General features: G+C 33.1%; 1 protein-coding gene across 1 annotated transcript; it reads left to right on the top strand.

The window, feature by feature from the left end:
* The first annotated feature begins 14,734 nt into the window (after nucleotides 1-14,734).
* LOC115883759 lies at nucleotides 14,735-15,592 on the top strand. The gene has a single exon (XM_030902167.1). The coding sequence runs from the start codon at nucleotides 14,735-14,737 to the stop codon at nucleotides 15,590-15,592; it is 858 nt and encodes a 285-aa protein (XP_030758027.1).
* Nucleotides 15,593-22,561: the final 6,969 nt, after the last annotated feature.

Here is a 22,561-nt window from a genome sequence, read left to right on the forward strand (position 1 = left end):
AACAAAAAAAAATAAGTGCAAAAGTGGCCCAAACCCAGAATATGGGAAAACGGTATTCAAGGTAACCTCAAAATACAGTTTTTTATAAGCTGAAAAAAATACTACTCTTCAACAAAAAAATATTACACTAACACTACCAGACATTCTTTCTTTTTTTAAACAATTTATTTCAACTTTCACTATCAAAAAAATAACAATCACACATGCACACGCTGAATGCAAAAGCCCATGCCACAAGTGGCATGGGCCAGTCTTGCTTTAGCGGCTGCGTGAGCAAAAGTGAATTCAGGCGACATTTTGTGGTGAATGGTCGAAATAGGCTTGAGCCGATATTGCATTATAAAAATGTAATTTATTTGTAGGCCATTTTTGCCCTTAGCTTAATTTTTAAAAAAATTGTGGCTTGGGCCACTTTTGCTCTAAACGCCTCATATCGACTGGAAATTAAAAATGTGTTCACTCACCAAGTACTGATTGACAGAAGGATCTTGTAAGCTTCTCAAGACTTCAAAATTCCACCTAAGTTTTTAGAGGGAAGGAAAGCAAATTCTCTGGAGCTATTAGTTTGTCCAGGGCAACCTTTATGAGGTATCTTAAGATTTCTGGCATAGTGGGCAGTATCTGATCATTCGTGGTTTGAATCTTAGCAAAACTGTTCAAAACAGTATTTTGATATTCTGCGGATACAGGTAAAATAATTTTAGAAATTAGTGCATAGAATATTAATAAAATTTAATTACTAAACCAAAACTCACAAGAAACATACCTATAATTCAATCCTGTTTGATCTGGAAAAAATATTCCCGGCGGAGTTCATTTTTAACACTGCACTCTGCATGCTTGCCAATAATTATTTCGTTGTCAAAAGCATTCCTCATATTTGTGAGGACAGTCATTGTGGATGTCGAAGTTGCAGGAGGCGTCGCGCACGTGACGCCTCCTGTATTATTGATAATTGCGTTGTCGCCTGAATGTCTAGTAACGGGGGCTGTAATAACGGAGCTGCAATCAAAACATTATCCTCACCGGTCGGTTTGTCAAATGGATCTGTGAATTATTATGAGTAAGTATGAGTAATGAACGAATGGATATTTTTATTCAATAGTTAGGTACTCACATATCCTGTTACTAGCGCTGCTTAATGCAAGTCGCTTGTTAGGTGACTTGTTGGAATCATCTGAGTAAACTCTAAGGAGTCATCTTAAGGAGTCGATTTTCTGACGATGCTGACATGACTTGCAGCAGAGGAATTGTTAATTTCAGTGTTTTCCGATATCAGCCTTTCTAACTAATTTTCAGCAGACACGTAGATCTCTAAGAATGATAACTTGTTGTAAAGACCGGTTTATCGTAATCAAAATAGATATTAAACAACACTTTAATTGTTCCTTAAATTGCGTTTAGAATCGTATTTTAAGTAGATCGACTTCGAACTTACCAGTTTTAAAATGAACTTTTTCCAGGGAATAGTGGGACCATTGTTTTTTGGGAGGATTGCTTTGATGAATGCAGGTTTGTAATGGTATTTTAGTGGTAGTAGGCCAATAGTAACGTCGTTCGTTCTTGATAATCCAAATAAGTGGAACCACTGCAAATTATTTGATATTTGCTTTTGTGGTGTTTCTTGATTTAAATTCCACGACGGCGTAGTACATTTTTTCTTAGCGAACAACGAATGACCAACAACATAAACGGAATAATTGTATATAACTTATTATTTTTAGTTTTCTTTTTAAACAACTAAAATATTTCGTGGTTTAATGCAAAAAAAGCAAAGTCATCCATTTTAAAAAAGGAGACGAGGATTCAGTGTCGGACTATCGCCCCATATCGATAGTTCCCGTTTTTGGCAAAATATTTGAAAAAATTATTAGAGTTAGATTAATGGATTTTTTCGAGAGAAACGATTTGCTCGACTTTTCACAGTTCGGCTTCCGGGAGGGGCGATCTGCGGATCAGGCTGTCGGTAGGGTTGTGTCGGACATAGTCGAGGGCTTTGAAAAGGGAGATCCAAACCAAACCAAACCAAATCTACCAAATAAGTAATTAAATATAAATAATAAAATAAATCTACCAACCTACGCATTGATTTATACAACCGTCTTCCAATGGAATTAAAAAATCTATGTTTTAATAAATTTAAATATAAGCTTAAGTCATTTTTAGGGAAATCTGGAATTTATAGCGTGGATGAGTTTTTAGAGCAGGTAGATGGTGTAGCATTTTTATGTTCCAAATGCTACTTTGTTTTATTATAGACGGTATTTTATTATTGTATCGATATTCTTTTTACATTTCTACAACGCTTAAATTTCGGAACGCTCTCTATCGAAAATATTGGATCGTACCCTGGTGTATCGACAAGACGGGAAACGTCAAAATCGTCACCTCGGATTTGGCCGTTACCGAGGTCACTGTGCCATTTTGAGAATTAAATTTATTTGGTTGGTATTTTTCACAATATGGGAAAAATATTGTGATTTTGTTGTCCCATAGATGGATGGAGATCCCATATACCTTTTGATTATTGAGATTTTAGTGGATCTATAGTTTTGGTAAGATTTTCCTTGACATTCCATTCGGTAGAAAAAACCTTCACATGCCTTTCTTTTAGATTCCAGTTTTTTTGATGAGAAGTGTCCAGCCCTTATTTGAGAAGAAATGTTAAATAATTATTGATTCTGTGCCTTCACAATGAGGTAAATTAATACCTTCGTAAATTTTTCGAGTTTTTTAAAATGTAAGGTTAACTAATACCGTGCATTTCTTTTTAGGGTTTTCTACAGATTTTTCTACGTATTTTTCTCAACGTTTTTCTTTGGATTTTTCTGCAAGTATTTCTAGACATTTTTCTAAACGTTTTTCTACAGTTTTTCTACACTTGTGTCTAGAAGTTTTTCGCCAAGTTTTTCCACAAGTTTTTCTTTGAGTTTTTCAATCACCGAGTTGATCAGTAGCAGCCTGTTTGGTTAGATTTCAGCCCTGCACCCCTCTGAGGAGAAGTTGGATGCCTTGCTGTTTTTTTATCATTAAGAAGATCCTTTTTTAGTATAATTTGGTATACAAGGCCAGTATATTTTTTATAGTAAACTAAAATTTTATTAATTGGATTTTAAATAATCATTAGTGTGTTAAGAAATTAACTATTCTTAACATTTTACATTTAACCGGTTAAGTACTTGCGTTCAGCATTACTTTAGCCCTTAATATATAAAATTTAACATTTTGTTACATTTTTTTTAACACTTTAAGTATTTGCCTTCAGCAATGCTTGGATTTCACTTGTATTTGATTATTAAAATAACCATGTTATATGGATTGATTATTCGGATTTAATATCTATTTATGTTAACCTTTTATATCATTACGATCTTTGACCTGTAAGGGCAATCTTGAGTACAGATTTTAGTCTTTTTTCCCTTAACTATATATAAACAAAAAGGTTCATGAATCTTCGTAATAAGTCAAGTCAAATTTAAATATTTATTATTCGGATATAACCAAGACCGTCACTAAAAGTATTTTTTTTATATTATAATTGTTTGAATAATATTTGAAAAGATATAATTTGATTTTAAACAAGTTTTAAGATAGAGTTTCTTAAATATAATTCTTGTATATTAATGTAAATAACTGCTGTGCCGAATAGGTACCGAATATTTCTAACAAGTAATAAATCTTATTTTTTTGGGTATTTGAATTGTTTCATTGGTTGATCCAGTCTCTCAAAATATTAAATAGCTATACTAATTTTAGTTTCTATTCAATTAATACACTTGTACAAATTTTCTTATTTCAGTTTGTACTATCTTTGTAAGTATTAGCATCTTTTTGAAATAAGTGGCGCCCTTTGGTATGCAGTGTAAGGTATAGGTGGGTATCATATTTTTAGCCAAGTGCAGAAGCAAAAGCTTGTTCCCACCGCCTCCGATATAAGAGTAGCCGTTCGCAATATTTTGACTTAAATTTTCAATAAAAGGAAAGTTTGTGTCACAAAGAAAGTGGCGTCCAGCGTTTGGGGCTTTGCACAGAGACTTTGCACAGAGGCATTGCATATATTCATAGATACCACCTACACTTTTATTTTTTTACAGTTACTATTCTAGATACACTGATTAATTTTTTTGATAATTTATTAATTGAATATTTTGAGATACTAACATTGAAACACTTCAAATAATGATTTAATTTAAATTCTTTTTCGATATTTGATCTTCTTATATCTCTCGGAGAACTTGGAAAACATTTTCAATTTTTTTTATACGTGTTTACTGAAGATAGACATATTTTGATTTGGTACTTTGGTATACATTGACTTGTATATTTTTATACAAGGTATACATATAGTTTATTTTTCTTGTTCAGTATATGATTGAACTTGGAACATTTTAGTAAGAAAGAAAAACCTCATTAGTGATTTTTTTTTGTATTTAACATTTTTTTTGTATTTAACAGTACACATCATACAATTTAAGTTTACTTGGTTTTTAATTTGTGTTTAAAGTTTTTTGAGACTGATTTATTGAGAATCTTTTGAAAAGTGACTTTAATGTTAATGTTTAACATTTGATTTAGTGTTTGATATTGATAATTTTAATTGTGCAATATCTAACTTATGTTTGAATTGACTACAAACTTTTAAAGAGTAAGTATACACACCTACAAGGCGAGAATACTTGTTAGTAGTTTTAGTCGGAGCTAACCTTATATTTGATCTGTTGTCTTTTTCCTCAATATTTATTTATCTTTTCATTTAGCCCTTCATAATGGACATTTATAACTTTAGACCTAGTCATCTTTTAGATTATGAGTTGGATTATGAATTGTTTATTCGTCAGTCTGCTACTACTCGTCCTGTTGCAGACAAACGTAAAATTTTAAGTCGATTATTAGCTAGTGAAAAATCTAAACCTGGTAATAATATACAGTTAGTAAATATAGAATTAGATTTTAACAAAGAACAAGAAGCTATCGAGAAAAGTTTAAATTCAGTTAATTTAATTATCGAAGACTTTGAAGGTACAGAAAGTGACAGTACATTTCTTAGAGTAAAGTCGCGTTTGAGTCATATTGCAGGTAGAGTTCACCGTATTATTTCATTTTCTTTAGACCCTAAATTATTGCCATTGGTTAAGACTTATATTAGTGAGACTAATGCTACTTGTTTGAAATTAGAAGGTGACCTTAATGACAAAATTCCATCTACGTCAAATACTAATGAATCTTTTGTTTCAAATCCAGTTATAAACATTGTAACCTCTATTGCAAGTTGTTCATCACGTTGTTCATCACGTAGTCAACCTGGTATATTTTAGTAAGAAAGAATGAGAACCTGTTAGTGAATGGCAAATTAAATTTGATGGTACCGGTAATAGTTTATATCCATTTTTAGAAAGATTAACTGAACTTGCCTCAGCTAGAAATGTGTCAACTAATGAACTTTTTAATTCTGCAGCTGAATTTTTTGTTAATGATGCGTTTGTTTGGTACAGAAGTATAAAGAAGTCTGTTAATAATTGGGAAGATTTAGTAGCTAGACTAAAGCGTGATTTTTTGCATGATGATATTGACGAAGAAATTTGGGAGCAGATCAAAATGAGGAAACAGCGGAAAAATCAGTCAACGGTAGTTTTCATTGCTCATCTGGAAGCGTTTTTTGCGAGACTTTCGCGAACGCCTTTTGAAACTTCTAGAATTAAACAAATTAAAAGAAATCTTCTTCCAGAATTTGTTAGCAGGTTAGCACTTACAAATGTTAACACTGTTGCAGAACTTTCAGATTTATGTAGACGTCTTGAGGAGGCTGATTATCTTACTAAAAAGGACAAAAGACCCAAAGAATGTATTTGTAGTTTAGAAGAACCATCTCCATCTTGTTCTAAAAGTAGTTATCAGAAGTACAATTCTAAAGATAAGTTTAAAAATAATGTTAATAGTAATAACAACAATAATTCTTTTAAATCTAATAATTTTATTAAATCTGATAAATCTAAACGGTCTATTGTTTGCTGGAATTGTGGTCTTGAAAAGTATGGTTGCTTTTCAGAATTGTATTGCGCCTAGAAAATTATTTTGTTTTAAATGTGGATTGCCTGATGTAAAAACAACTTCTTGTACTAAATGTTCAAAAAACTAGTAGGTTCTGTGAATTTCAGGGGTCGATCCACAGTTCATAATAAGGCCTCTCAAATTTTTTATAGTAAAAGATTTTCAAATAGTTTTTCTAAAGATATATATAAGGTTCAAGATAAGTCACCTGTTTTTAAGAAGTTTTTTATTAATAAAGATTGGTCAGCTTGGCTGAATAAAGTTCGTAATTTTATGGTTACTTCTTTAGTGAAGAATAGAGTTTGCAAAAAATAAGGTTTCGAGTAAGGGTTGTGTTCCAGAAAGTAGTGATGGAAATGAAATTTCTCCTTTGTTCGTAAATAAGTCACTTGATAATAGACCATATATTTCCGTGAAGTTGTATCATGTAAGTGTTACAGTTTTATTAGATTCAGGAGCTACTGCTTCTGTAGTTGGTTCAAAGGGGACATTTTAAATAATTTGAATTTAAAGATTTACCCAGCAAATATCAGTTATATATGCACAGCTGATTTAAAACAACAGATTGTCAGCGGAATTGTAGATTTGCCTGTCGCCATTGACAACTGTTGTCATGTTATCAAAGCTTTTGTAGTTCCATCTTTACCACAAACTTTTATATTTGGTTGTGATTTTGCAAAAACTTTTAGTATAGTAGTTAATTTTAAGAATGATTCTTGGCATGTACAGAGAGAGCATGTAGACTCTAACCTTTGTGTAACAGATATGCTTAGTTCAAATGAATTGTTTCCTTTAATTTTTAAATTCATTAGATGAGCTTTCTATTGAACAGCGAATTCGAGCTGAAAATGTTATGGCTTCTTTTGATGAGATTAGTAGTCAAGATAAGTTGGGGCGTACTGATAAAATTACTTTAAACATCGATACTGGTGACGCTCCACCTTTCAAACGTAGACCTTTTTCTATGTCTCCCTATATGGCTAAAATTTTAAGTAACGAATTAGACGAAATGTTAAAGTTAGGTGTGATAGAACCGTCCAAAAGTCCTTATTGTTCGCCCGTGCTATTAGTCAAAAAAGCTAATGGAGAATATCGATTTTGTTTTGATGGTAGACCATTAAATGAGGTTACCAAACATGATTGCTATCCTTTGCCTAACGTTGAAAGAATTTTAAGTTAATTAAGAAATTCTAAATTTATCTCTTCTATTGATTTACGTAAAGCTTTTTGGCAAATTCCTCTTGATGAACGTTCAAAAGAAAAGACTGCTTTTGCTGTAGTAGGTCAAGGCCTTTTTCAGTTCGTAACAATGCCATTCGGTCTTCGCAATGCTGCGCAGACTCATCAACGTTTAGTAGATGCTATTTTCAGTTCTAAGTTTGAGCCCCATATATTTACTTATCTAGATGATATCTTAGTTATAAGTGAAGATTTCGATCACCATATAAAACTCCTCACTGAAGTGAAAGAAAAACTTCGTGAAGCAGGACTTACAATAAATTTGAAGAAGTGTGATTTTTTTAAAATCACTTTAAAATTTTTAGGATATGTTGTTGGCTCAAATTCACTCAGAACAGACCCAGATAAAGTATCAGCTATGGCAAACTATCCACGACCTCGAACTACTACTGAAATTAAGAGATTTGTTGGACTCTGCTCATGGTATCGTCGTTTTATTAAAGACTTTTCAACTTTGATGTCTCCTATTAACGATCTTCTTAAAGGACGTAAGAAAAGACAATCCATAGAGTGGAATACCAAGGCGGAAAATTCATTCTTGCATATTAAAGATCTTCTATTGTCAGCTCCGATTTTGTCACAACCTAATTTTTCAGAGAAATTTTTTATTGAGTCAGATGTTTCAGACACCGGTTTGGGTGGAGTTTTGCTACAAAAGATTGATGGTGAAGATAAGATTATAGCCTACGCCACTTTATCGCGAACTGAGCGTAATTATTCAACTGTTGAGAAAGAATGCTTAGCAGTTCTTTTTAATATAGAGAAATTTAGGTGCTACATTGAAGGAGTTCCTTTTACTGTTGTTACAGATAACTACAGTTTATGGTTAAATAACTTAAGTAATCCTTCTGGAAAATTGGCCATAATTAGACATAATTCATAAGAAGGGAGTTTCCAATGTCATTGCTGACGCAATGTCACGTATTCCTGGCAGTAAGGATGTTCAAGAACACACTCCTGATATTTCTGAAGAAAGGGTAATTTGTATGATTGATGTAGATCGCATAGATCCTTGGTATGATAAAATGAGACAGAAAATCATTGACTCACCTGAGAATTTTCCACAGTGGAAAGTCGAAAATGATTTTGTTTATAAATTTGCCCCCAACTGTCTTCCTATGAATCAAAACCTTCCAGAATGGAAATTTCTTGTTCCAAAGCCACAGCGATATGAAGTTATAGATTCTTGTCATAGCCCGCCTACAAGTGGTCATTTTGGTTTCTTTAAAACTTTGAATAGAGTTCAAGAATTGCACTATTGGCCGAAAATGAGAGAGGATATTTTAAGATTTGTTAGAAACTGCGAGGTTTGTGGTGCTCAAAAAGCTCCTAACACTGCTAGAATGGGACTTATGGGTAAAGAGAAAGTTGTTGATTTACCATTTCAAGTGATAGCTATAGATCTTATAGGACCTTTACCTAGATCAAAGAAAGGTAATAAATGGTTGTTAGTTATAGCTGATTGGTTTTCAAAGTATACTCTTCTTTTTCCATTACGTTCAGCTAAAGCACACTTTATTGAAGATATCTTAGAAAATCGTGTTATTTTGGTTTATGGTTGCCCACAAACTATCATTTGTGATAATGGAACTCAATTTTCATGTAAAACATTTAAGAATTTATGCAAAAATTTTGATATTAATATTCGATTTAATCCTGTATATTCACCGCATTGTAACTTTATAGAAAGAAACAATAGGACTGTAGGAACCACAGTTCGGAGTTATATAGATAACCATGAAAATTGAGATAAAGAAATTAGCAAGATACAACAAGCCATAAATACTGCAAAAAATGAAGTAACCCATTTTACACCAGCATTTTTAAATTTTGTTAGACATCCACCTCTCTCAGGACAGTTTTATCGTAGTGAAGTTCCTCACGAAGACCTAGAGATAGTTCCAGGTGATCGTAAGAGTTACGCGGCTAATCTTCAAAATTTTAAAGATATTTTTATTCAAGTTCGTAGTAATCTTCATTTAGCGCATGAGCGTAATTCTCGTTCTTATAATCTCAGGAAGAGAGATGTTTATTTTAATGTAGGAGACCATGTATGGCGTAGAAATAAAGTTTTGTCTAGCGCTGCTGACAAATTTTCAGCAAAATTAGTACCTAAATATATTCATTCTATAGTTCGTAAAAATTATCTAATTTAGTCTATAATCTTGAAGATCTTGATGGTTCTAAAGCTGGTAATTGGCATATTAAAGATTTGAAGCCTTTCAGCCACATAGATGATGATCAAAGATCTTTATCGAGTGAAGATTGATATATTTTGTTTTAGTAATAACTTATAGTTGTGTGCATATATATACTGGGTATGCTGAGGTGCTTATTATATTGATGATTTATTTATCTTTCTTGATATTTATTATAATATGTTAGTTGCATCAATTTTCATTTACAGTTTTTGTCTTTGACAGTACAGATAAATTTATTCAAGTTCAGTCGAATAGTTGATTGATATTTATAGAATACAGTTACTCCTGTATTTAGATAAATGGCATGGGATTTTTATAAAGGGACCAAAAATGTTTTCTAGTTTATATTTTGGGACATATAGATATCGAGTTTTGCACTCGCCATATAGTATATATTTGTATAGATTGGTGATATGTTAATATGTTGGCCACATTTTTAACATTCACTACGTTATGTATTTAGTTCGTACTGCTCGAGTAAGGATTCTCTTGAGTACATATAGTCTTTGGTATAAAGTACCCGAAATATACAGGGTGTATATAGTTTGAAATTTACATTTCTGTCTTGAGTTTAGGCGTGACGATAATTTAGTTAGAAGAACTTAGATTTAATTTGATTTATTTGTACAAAAAATTCTTAAATTGTTGTTTGTATTGTATGTATTTAATGTAACACACTTTGCCTCCGTGTATTGTATTTTTTCTAACTTTAGTATTTTTATGAATTCTTATATGTTTGTTATTTACTCTGACCTGCTACAATTATACATTGTATAAATACGTAGTCAATAAAGATTTATTTATTATTTATTTATCCTTATGTGGCACAAGGAAGCCTTTGTACACAATTTCACTTGCAGAAAAAGAGACTGCTTGTTTCGCGCTAAATCCTGTGCAAAAATATAAATATATTTAAGTTTGTTGATGGCATCGGGTGATTGTAGAGATCAAAATAATATGAGCCAAGTCAAGCCTTCAAAAGTAGGTATTCCATTAGATATGCTGATATTTTGAATTAAACAAATTTATTTGGATCTCAATAAAACTCATTTATCAGGGAGGGTGTTTGATAAACTGATTAGTGTGCAGTGGACCTGGATCTGGATGATAATGGGTTGCTGTAGGATTTGGTAACCGCTGTCTCTACAGATGTCGATATCGAACGAACGGAAGACCATGAGAGTGTTAATGGCTTGTGTAATTGTTAATGGGGCTCAAACTCCATAGAACCACAATTATTGAAGTGCGTGTTTTCCAAAGCAAAACCGCCAAAAACAATATAGAACAGAAAAGCATTAGAAATATGTTTATATGACGAGTGTCCAGTGTTTGCCGATTTGTTGGAACACGAATTCGACTTAAAAATTCGATACCGGAAGACCGAGGTGTCTTTCAACAGCTTTGCTATATTACAAATTGGTGTAGTGCGGTTTCATTTTGAAGAGGCGCCATCGGCAAATCACATTTATGCGTTTCATAAGGCGACATTTCAGTATACGGGGCCTTTTAAGCTCCTTTGTAATAGTGTGCGTGTAGATGCAAAAAGTGAATGCTATAGTCGGCGCTTCGGCTCAGAGACGGGTTCGTTGGCAATCTGGCAAAACGGCAAGAAAGATATGAGCTTAAACCTATTTTTTCGATCGAGTGTTGACGTGCGTGCAAATTATAAAATGTGCGTGACACTATCCTTGCGCAGTTGTTTTTTTTATTCGATTGACAATACAGGCAAATATCCGACGCGACGCACTGTTCTGTAGAAAAAACACATTCGCCGGCATCATACCAAACAGACGCGGCCGAGCTGTTCTTTTTATATGTGAACGCGACAGTCCAGTCGTTCAATATGGATTGTAACTGTCGGCTGGCGAACACTGTGAAATCCATACAAATTCCATATGATCTACACAATGCAAGCTTTTCTTCGACGATATCCAACTGTATGCCCCAACACAATCACAAATGAAAACACTCCTGAAGTTAAAAAGTACGGAAACAATCAAAATGATGACAACTAGCGAAAAAATTGAAGTTTTTACAGAACCTGTTCTCGATAATTCTATTGTTAGCTTGCAAGAATACACGTATAAACCATACGGATCTCCAAAATTTCAAAATTCCGACGAAATTCGAATTCCAGTTCATTTTCAGGATATTATTTTGGACATATCCGAAAGTTATATCTACATTGAGGGCACATTTGAGACTACCGACGGCGACGTAACTAAAAAATGTTATTTATCCAACAATACACTGGGTTTCCTTTTCGATGAAACCTGAGATAACTACAGCTTTAAAAACGATGGTTTCCTTTGGTGCCGCACATACCAAACCGCTTCTAACATGTGGCTGGGGTCTCAACGAAAAGAAACAAGGTATTTTAGATCTCTCCAGCAATTTTATTTGGGTAAATTACCTTTAAATTATTTAATGGGTTTTGCCGCAGATTACACAAAGGGAATTTTTAATGTAAAGCAGGAATTGGTTATAATAATCGCTTGTACCTTTAGCAATTGCTATATTGGCGAAGTGGAATCTAATATAAACATTAATAAAATTGAGTGAAAAATTCGCCATATAATCGCAGAAGATCGATAAAAACTTAAAATAGGTATTTTCCCGTATAGTATAAATAAGGTTGGTAATAGTGCAAATATTAACATGACTTATCGCATGTGGGACCTTTATGAACTTCCTACTCTGCGAGAAACTTCATCAGATGTTTGGGCCATTAGAACTAGCACAAGTTTGGAGAAACGTCGTTATATTGTCATCAGATTTCAAGATAATAATAATTCGGAAAATTTTAAGAATAATGCAGCCCAGTTTATTTCTGCCAACGTTAGTGATATTAGACTGTATCTTAACTCAGCTGTTTTCCCTTACGAGAGATGGAACCTTGATTTTATAAAAAAAACTGTATGGTGCAGCCTATTACATTTATGAAAATTTCCAAAGAAGCTATTATGGACGCGAATTTAATGATCCTATGATGCATTTCGGTGAATACAGTAAAAATCCTATATTCCTTATCGACTGCTCTCACCAGACAGAAAATGTGAAATCTTCAACCGTAGATGTGAAAATTGAGTTCCAAACACGGGATAATAAATTTCCAAAAGACACAAAAGTATACGCCTTGATAATACGTGACTCAATCATTAATTGAAGACACGAGTGGATAAAGGTGTCGTCTGCCAAAAAAATGTTTTGGAGTAAAATCAATTTAAAATTTCTTGATTAATTTTTAGTGTTCCCAAACCAAACTCTTTTGTTATTTTAAATATCAATGTGAATTTTGGTATTGAGTTGGAAACGCTATTCATATATCTTTGTAAAACGCTATTTTTCAGAAAACTAAATAATATCTCATGTTTAAACATGTTTAATGGCATATGACACTTATCCATCGAAATAGAAAATATAAAAAAATAAATAAAAGTGTGTCAAGTAAAGAACTTTAATATTACATAATATTATGATATAAAAAATATCTTATCTTTTATATAAAATATGTTAATAATATACGTTATACAGTTTTTCTAGATGTTTTTTTAACTTTAGGATTTGTTTCATTTTCTTCCAGGATCTTTTCATAATACCATTTATATTCATCTTTTACATATTGTAGTTGAGCACGTTAATTATTTTGTTTTTCGGAAGCCAAACCACCTCTTATTTCGGAAATCTATGTAACTTAATTTCATCTGCTCTTGTCAATGTTTTGGCTCCGGTTTTAAGAAGCTCAACTTTGTGGAATGGCGAAAACTCATCAAGATTATTTTTATACCAGAAGCTTCCAAACTCGTCAACTTTAATCCACTTAACATTATCTCTAAAGTTAAGCTTTTCTTTTAACATGTTAGTTTTTCTGTTAACTAACTTTAATTTCAACGTAAGTTCATCAAAATTATAAAAGTAGTTTTCCATGTTTATCGTCATAGCATTTCTGTACTTCAGACTTTATAATGTTACTATATTGCTCTATGTTACTATATTATCTCTAAAGTTAAGCTTTTCTTTTAACGTGTTAGTTTTTCTGTTAACTAACTTTAATTTCAACGTAAGTTCATCAAAATTATAAAAGTAGTTTTCCATGTTTATCGTCATAGCATTTCTGTACTTCAGACTTTATAATGTTACTATATTGCTCAGGTACATAGATGTTTTCATGTTTACGATTTTTTTTTCAATTCTCCCAAAGTCTCTGTCTGAATCTAAATAGATGTGACCAACCTCGGGAAGTTTATGCTCGATAATATCTTATGTTCCATTTAAAAGTCAGAGTTGATATAGGCAATTGATATTAAAATTTTTGTTCTGACCTGCGCAAGAATCAGACCAAATAATAAAATGGGTCATATCTTCATTCTTGTCTTTACGTAAATGGCAGAATCACATATACTACACGTGTCACTTCTTTGCGTCCCAAATGATAAGTTAAACTTGGTGCAAAAGATCTTATTATAGGATGCAAGCTTTACCATAAATTTATCTTCTAAATTTTTAGATTTACAATCTTCAATGTAGAGCTTATGCATTTGACATACATTTAATAAAGCAGAAAGATATTTTTTATGGCAGTTCATATTTCGGGAATAATGCGATTCGTCATCAGGAAATTGTTGAATGTGGTTAGTGATGGCATCTACTACATCTTCTGGGATCTTGTGGGCACAGTTGGTGTGTTGAAACACTCTCCCTTTTTTAGCTTTCTCTAAATAATTTCAATTTTGTTGCGACTAAACTGATAGATAGAGCATAGGGCATTTGGGCAGATTATCTCTGTTTTCTGATTGTATGAATAGATTAGGTAAAGGAGATTTTTTTTGTCTTTTCATTATCGTTGTTAGATTTCGTTTAACAGGCCTAATGCTTATGCTGTTAAATAACAAGGCATTTTTGGAGTTTACAGCTAGAGAGTAATACTTTTTTAAGATAGCCTCTCTGGCTTCCAAATTAAATTTATTTGTACATTTAAGTCGACACTTCTCCTTACAAAGGAGACATTTACATTTCTTCGTTAATTTTTTTCCTCGGCATAAGTTTACCCTCCTGAAATACCTGAATTACCCTGGTTTGAAAGGAAAAGAAAGCGAGGTGAAGATCAAAGGCCGATTCTTTTCGCTTATGTCTTGGAGATTGAGGGAATATTTTGTTGTGACTGAGTACCTAATAAAAACGTTTTATGTTCCCCTATTTAAAGGTCTCACGATGGCAGTGGAGTAACACCTGTCATAAAAAAATTGATGGATAACTCTACCGGACAAGGATTTGACTCTTATGAACATATATGTGTTGCAAACCATATAGACTACACTAAGTGGAATAACCATCAAAGACATGCTGCTAATAGTCCAGTTTTCAAAGTAATGGGCCAATTCCTCGGATACCCTAATTTAATTTCAAGAACACATTCTTTTTTTGAGAATAGTCTCATTTATTATAACGGTCGACCAGATCTTCTGTCCGTCTCAGGTGATACATTAATCAATAAAGGTGAACAAACTGTAACATGGAACGGACAAGCTGGAGGTCTTGAAGGATTAAGGCAAAAAGGTTGGAGTGTCGTAAACCTTTTAGTCATTCGTCGAGAATCATTAAATAGAAATACAAAGATTAAGATATTGGCTCAGGGTGACAATCAAGTAATTTGTACACAATATAAGGTGAGACCAACAAGGGAACCCTCAGAACTTCTTATTGAACTAACTAATATTGTAAATAACAATAATGACATTATGCGACATATATTTGAAGGTACAAAAAAGTTAGGGCTCATTATAAACAAAGATGAAGCTCTTCAAACAACTGATTTTTTAATTTATGGTAAGATTCCTATTTACCGGGGGAATATTAAGGGTTTAGAAACTAAGAGGTGGTCCAGAGTTACTTGTGTCACCAATGATCAACTTCCTACATTGGCGAATACTTTATCAACTATCAGCACAACTAACGCATTAACAATAGCTCATTTCTCGACGAGTCCGAGTAATGCTATAGTTCATTACAACTTTTTAGGAAATTTTGGCAGAAATTTGTTGAACTTGCACAATCCAGCCCTTCGTTCTGCTCCATCACATAATATAAAAGTCCCGATCTTCTAGACTCAGTGGAATTCAAAATTGCAGTACTTTATTTAGACCCCTGCTTGGGAGGAGCCTATGGTATGTCCTTGACGAGATTTCTAATAAGAAATTTCCCTGACCCTCTGACTGAGAGTTTATCCTTTTGGAAGACTGTGAGTAACAGTTGTCCACCTTGGTTGGACGCTTTTATTGCAAAGGTAGAACATCCCAGATTGAGAAGACAAAACTTAACCTCCTTCAAAAAGCTGTTAGAAGATCCAATGTCAATTAACCTTCCGGGAGGTTTAAATCCACTAACCCTTATCAAGGACGAAATCAAGAAGAATCTGATAAAAAAAGTCTCATGAAGTTAAAAACCAGTTGGTGAGATCATCTAATGATTATTTCGCTGACCAGGAGGACCGACTTGTGGAATACTTAAAATCAATAAAACCTTTATTTCCGAGATTTTTCAGCGAATATATTTCGGGAACTTATATTGGAATCATTCGAAGCCTAATAGGACTGTTCCAAAATTCGAAAACCATTAGAAATGTATTTTCTCGAAAAATGGAAGCCTTTATTCATGTGATCATCACACGGAGTGAAATCTACACATTGGAGTCCCTTTGCCGATTAGGGCTTAATGATCCTCATCATCAAATTTGGACATGTTCATCAGAACATACAGATTAACTCAGATTGCTGTCCTGGGGAGCTAGAGTTTATGGTGCAACTGTTCCCCATCCCTTGAAACTACTATCAAATATAGTGAAGCAAGACGGTTTCTGCCGGGGGTGTGAAGAGCCATTCCCTCGAAACCTCTACATTTCTACTTTAGTGCCTAAGGGATTGGATCATTATCAACATTCCAGAGGACCATACAAGGCCTATTTAGGTTCTAAGACTTCAGAAAGTACGGCAATATTGCAACCATGGGAAAAAGAGACAAAGGTTCCGCTCTTAAAAAGAGCCTCAAAACTCAGAAATTCAATCGGGTGGTTTATAAATAGAGATAGTAATTTAGCTCAAAGTCTTCTTCAAAATTTAACAGCTTTGACAGGAGAGGACCGGTTGGTGCAAACAGAGGGCTACAAGAGGACAGGCTCGGCTTTACACCGTTTTCTTGCTCTCGACAAAGTTCCGCTGGGTATGCGGCTCAAAGTCCAGCAAAATTGACATGGATGTGTTCAACAACTGACACACTCAGCACACTCAACACCGTGAATTATGATTTTATGCATCAATCATTATTTATTTATGCTCAAGCTACCATTTCAGAATTAATGGATAAAGTAACCAATCAAGGATATTTCCATAGTCACATTTCATGAAACAGGTATTTACGGGAAATTGAGGAGATTGAATTAGATACCGTTGTCCATTTTGAGCATCCTGAAGTGCATGAACTGTTAGAAAAATGGAAACCAGAGACGACAGAATGGTCAGACAAGAGGATTACACATTCAGTGAAAGGAGGAAATTGGTCAAATGAATCACCTCAAGACAAGTTTTCATGTTTTGACTAACATGTCTTTTCATGTTGGACTAACATGATTAAGTAAAATAAATAAATAATAAGGGTTTATGTACTTTTTTATTTGTGAGTAGAGCAAGTACACGATAAAGTGAAATATAGCATAAAAATAACTAAGCAATACCATTAAGAATTGCCATATCTGCCCTCTTTTAGATCTCAATCAAGCTTCAAGCAAAAAGATTTCTCCTTACAAGTATTCCCTGTCATTATTTTACCAGAGTATAAAAGTTATGATTTATATATTATGATTTATTTAAATAAGACAAACACTGTTTTATATATTTTTCTTTATTAAATTAAATATATATTTGTTTTCCAAAACTGCATAGATCTTTGGATTATAGGCAATAAAAAAATTTCATCATACTCTACATTTATCAGTTTCACTTCACTATTTTGTTCAAATGCCGGATCGGCAATACAAAACACTCCACTTTTTTTGTTCATCAAAAACATTTGTAGTTGTATTTGTGCCAGATATTTATTCGTTATCACACCATTCACAATATAATTTGAGAGAGTTTTCTCAGATGATGGACACTTTATTTCTATAACGATGTCACTGTTATAAGCATCAGGTGATGCTCCGAGTATGGGGACAATTGGGGATAACATCAGACCTCCACGTACAAGCTTCGTGTTCAGTTTTTTTTCTACTATTCTAAGAACGCTATTTTCTAATTCTCTACCCCTTCTCATGGCAGGTGAGTCATATGTCTTTGCAGCTCCAATAATTGTTTCGACTAAGCTCCCTTCCACGGTTCTGCACCTAGATGCTTCAAATATCTTGAAAGCAGTTATTCTACTATATTTCAAATCACGCCACAAACTACACTCACTTTGTTCTTGTGGTTTATTAAAGGCTTCATTGCACAATAACGGTGACATTTTCGAAAATGCATATTTAATAAACGCATCGATTGTTTGTTCGCTCTCATTTTTAAATGAACATAAAAGCTGGCGAATGCCTAAATTTAAATGTTTGTCTTCTTGAAAATATTGCCGAAGTTGACAAGGGGCTCCACATTCATTGGCTTTTTCAATGAACTTCTCCAAAAACCCACTATTTTCAGAATCTACTGTCTCTTGTTTCGCATCTTTGGCAAAGTCTTGTATCGTTACATATTGCAAAGATGTACCGACACCTGACAACTTTGTTTTTTTCCAGTAAGAAACAACATCGGTTGGACTGGGTTCCTCACTTCTTCGATGGACCCACATTATGAATGCAATTGCTTGTTTGCATCCACCTAATTCGCATAATAATCTATTATAAATTACCTTCTGAATCTGCACAGTCCTGGCATTCAGCTTTCAAAATCTTTTCGGAGTCTTCATTAACTTCCATGATGACAATGTAGTCTTTAGAGCGGACTCTATGTTCAAGACATATTTTGCATTTTATTGTGCAAATATTATTGTCTCGTTTTAATTCCACATACCCAACTGCAGAATCTCCATAGCTCTCTCTTTGGGCCCTGAAATAGTAAAAATTAAAATGTAGATAAATCTCTTTTGGAAACACAACCAAACTTTGCTTCCACAGTGTGATTATTGAACGTTTATATATTTATGCGGCAAATTGATATATGGAAAAGGAGGAAAAATAAACTGTTTCACTATCAAAAGAAAGAAACATATAGTTTACCAACCTTTTAGCTTTAACGCCATGTTGTTCGGCAGATGTAAACAACTCATTCTGAGAAAAAAACTCGGTCACCATCAACGAGTCCACCAAAGGCAGATTATCAGAACTTGCTTTTAAAAAACCAATGAAAATTAATTTTATTTTTCAGAAACTATTAAAGACAGAGTTTACCAAAAATGCTTTTTATAACTACTAGTGGGTAAATGAATTTCTAGATATATTACGAATTTTTTTGGAACTTTAGTTTCTGAGATATAAATTTAATCGGACCTTTTTAAAAAAATTAATTTTATTTTTCAGAAACTATTAGAGTCAGAGTTTACCGAAATTACTCTTTATAACTACTAGTGGGTAAATGAATTTCTAGATATATTACGAATTTTTTTGGAACTTTAGTTTCGGAGATATAAATTTAATCGGACCTTTTTAAAAAAAATTATTTTATTTTTCGGAAACTATTAGAGACAGAGTTTACCAAAAATGTTTTTTATAACTACCAGTGGGTAAATGAATTTCTAGATTTATTACGAATTTTTTTGGAACTTTAGTTTCGGAGATATTGATAATAATTAAATACAACTTTAGCACTCCACAAACCTCGAATTAAAATTTAAAAAAGCAGACAACGACCAGCACACGGCGACGATCAACGTAAAATAGCACAGTAAAACATGGCGGCGTTAGGGAAATACTGCAGCGTGACGTCACAACCAATGGGGTAGCGTTTTCGTATGACGTCAAATTTAAAGGCCCCTGGCGAAGTTTATAATCGAAATTATAAAATAATTTGCAATGCTTTTTGAAAATATCATCGTGGGGGTGCTATTAGTGGTATTTATGAAGGTGTTTAAGTAGTTTTCAGGTGAAAATTAAAGTATGTGCAAGGGGCCCATTAGCTTAGTAACGAGTAACGAGTCCTAAATTCAAATAGTAAGCGTTACTTGGAGTCCTCGTAAAGTAACTGTTACTTTGCAACGATTACTTAGAATTTTTACATCACTACTGCGTATTGAAAGAAGATCCTATATTTTTATTAGTCCTTTAAATTCTAGTATTGAATATAAACCGACCGAGTCTCCATAGCTCAGCGCGTAGAGGTTCTGCCTATCAAGCGAGGGGTCAGAGTTCGAATCCGAGTGCAAAAACTTTTTATTTTATTTTCGTTTATATTCTGATAGTAAAGTATTAAATATTTGTTTTTTTGAATCGCCGGAATTATTTAATACTTTACTATCAGAATATAAACGAAAATAAAATAAAAAAGTTTGCCTTGACCCGGATTCGAACTCTGAATCCTCGGTTCGTAGTCGGAAACTCTACGCACTGCGCTATGGAGGCATGTTCGATTTATATTCAATATTAGAATTTATAGGACTAAATTAAAAAAAATATATATAGGATATTCTTCCGATGTGTAGTAGTGAACGCAACGGGTATCGGCAGCCAGACGGGCCGCATGCTGTTCCAGAGAACATAGTAAAAGATATATCAAAGAGCCAGACGTCTTAAAATACTTTCTCGAAAACGTTGCCAGCTCTTAGACTATAATATCTACATAATAATATGTATAATACAGTATTATACATATAGGCATAGAAGTAAAACTTTTTGTGCTGAAGCGATAGGTGTGCAAGCAGAACGTATAGTGAGGCTCGCATATACGTCTGAAGCACAAAAAGTCACTTCTATGCCGATGCCGAATGCAACGTGCTATTTTTTCTTCAGACTAGTTCAAACACTGTAATTTATGCTGTTTATTTTTTACTATCCGGTTTTCCGAAACTGAAATGGATAAAGGTGTCATATAGCGTAAATCTCAAATATTTGAATGGATTAAGGTGTCATGTTACAATAACACCTTTCTCCACTGAAACAGAAAAAAATGTGTACATGACACCTTTAGCAACTTCTTATCACAGAACCTCTTCGTTGTTTGGCTGAGATTGACATCTCACATCAAAATATGACATATTTAAAATGTTAAGTGTACGAATAAAACAGGTTTTTTAAAAATTGTGATATGACTTTATCCACTCGTGTCTTCAATTATAATATTTTAAATGGTTCGGTGTCGAATCAGTCTGTATTCTAATGTTGTGGAATATTTTTTGTCAGAAAAGTATTCGTTTTAATGATGTATTATTGTCATTTTAATTATAACATATTAAATGGTTTGAGGTCGAACAAAATTTGTATTTTAATTTTAAGGTTTACTGTTTTATACGATTATTTTTTTTAATTTAATATATTAAATAGTTTGGTATCGAATAAATCTGTATTTTAATTTTGAGATGTTTAATTATCTATTTAGTGTTAGTAAAAGGTTTTATTAAAATAAATATATATATATATATATATATATATATATATATATATATATATATATATATATATATATATATATATATATATATATATATACACACACATTATGGGGTAATTGCGGTAGTTAAAAGATAAATAAAAATTAAACTAATATATCGGGTTAAAATATTTTTTATTTTTATTAATTCTTAAAAATATACCTATTTATTTACAAAAAAAGATGTTTCAATTTTTTGTTTAATAAACCTATTAACTATTTACAAACTTTTTGTTTCTTTTTGGAGAAAGATAATATGGGGTTTCAAGATTTTATTTATTTTATTAATTTTTAACCATATACTTATTTTTTTTATACAAAAAAAAATGTTTCCAATTTTTTTTTAATAAGCCTTTTAACTAATTACAAACTACTACTAACTTAACCATATATAAAAAAAATACAAACTACTACTTAACAATATAAAAATATTTACAGTGTACAAAAAATTAAACAATAATAGAAAAAAAACTAAAACTATCCCAGCAGCATCCCCTTAATATCGTTAAATCCTTTCTGTCCCTTTTTTTATTTATTTTTTACCATTTCTAATTTAGCCCCCACCATCGCCAAATTTTGCTTCTCTAATTGCAATTCTTTTTCTAATTCTTTTATCCTTCTTTTCGAGTCCGCCACACCTCTCTCAAATCCTTTTTCGTCATTAGAGAAATGGATATCACCTCTGCGTAGTGAGGCTAAAGACTTTTTGGTTATTTCTAACCCTTTCCTATCCTCACTACACAAATCTGACATCCACCCCCATTCTGAATCAGTTGTGGCGGATTCTTCCTATGACGATAAAATGACCACTGTAGACAACAGTCGCATACAATTGTCGGCAACAGTGGTAGCATACCTGACTTTTTGATGGGGCCCTTTCTTGCAGCTAGACGCTCCGATTCAAAAGTGCCCTGGCTGGCCACTAATAGCTTTCCCAAATTTCCGTCGATTTGTTTCATCTTTTTGGCACGAGGTTTCCGTACAATCGGGGAGAGTGATGTTCTCTCTGTTGGAATGGTTGCTGTGGCGCGTACTTCGCTATTGGACTGCGCTGCGAAAGTCTGCACTGCGGGAGGTGGCACATTTGATGTCGGCAATGAGTGGAAAGTCTGCACTGCTAGGGTTGGTACAGATGATGATGGTACTATAGTAAAGGTCTGCATTGTAAGGGCTGATACTGCGGGAGTCGTTATAGTTGAGGTTGGTAGAGCTGACACTGACGGATATATTGATGTGAAATCAATTGGCGTTGATCCGTCAGCTGGTATGATGATGTTCTTTGCTGGACCTTAACCCTCGGCAGTTCTGCTATTTCACCTGCCTCATTGAGAGCACCATCACGTTTTAATTGTTCCAATACTCCATCAACCAGTTTGTTCAAATTGTCATCATCATTGGTATAGTAATAAGTGGAATCCCCCCATGCTAATGTTACTAATACCATGGACATGCTAATGT

This window comes from Sitophilus oryzae, unplaced genomic scaffold (genome assembly GCF_002938485.1).
Source record: "Sitophilus oryzae breed Bouriz unplaced genomic scaffold, Soryzae_2.0 scaffold_1977_pilon_pilon, whole genome shotgun sequence".
Classification (NCBI taxonomy): domain Eukaryota; kingdom Metazoa; phylum Arthropoda; class Insecta; order Coleoptera; family Curculionidae; genus Sitophilus; species Sitophilus oryzae.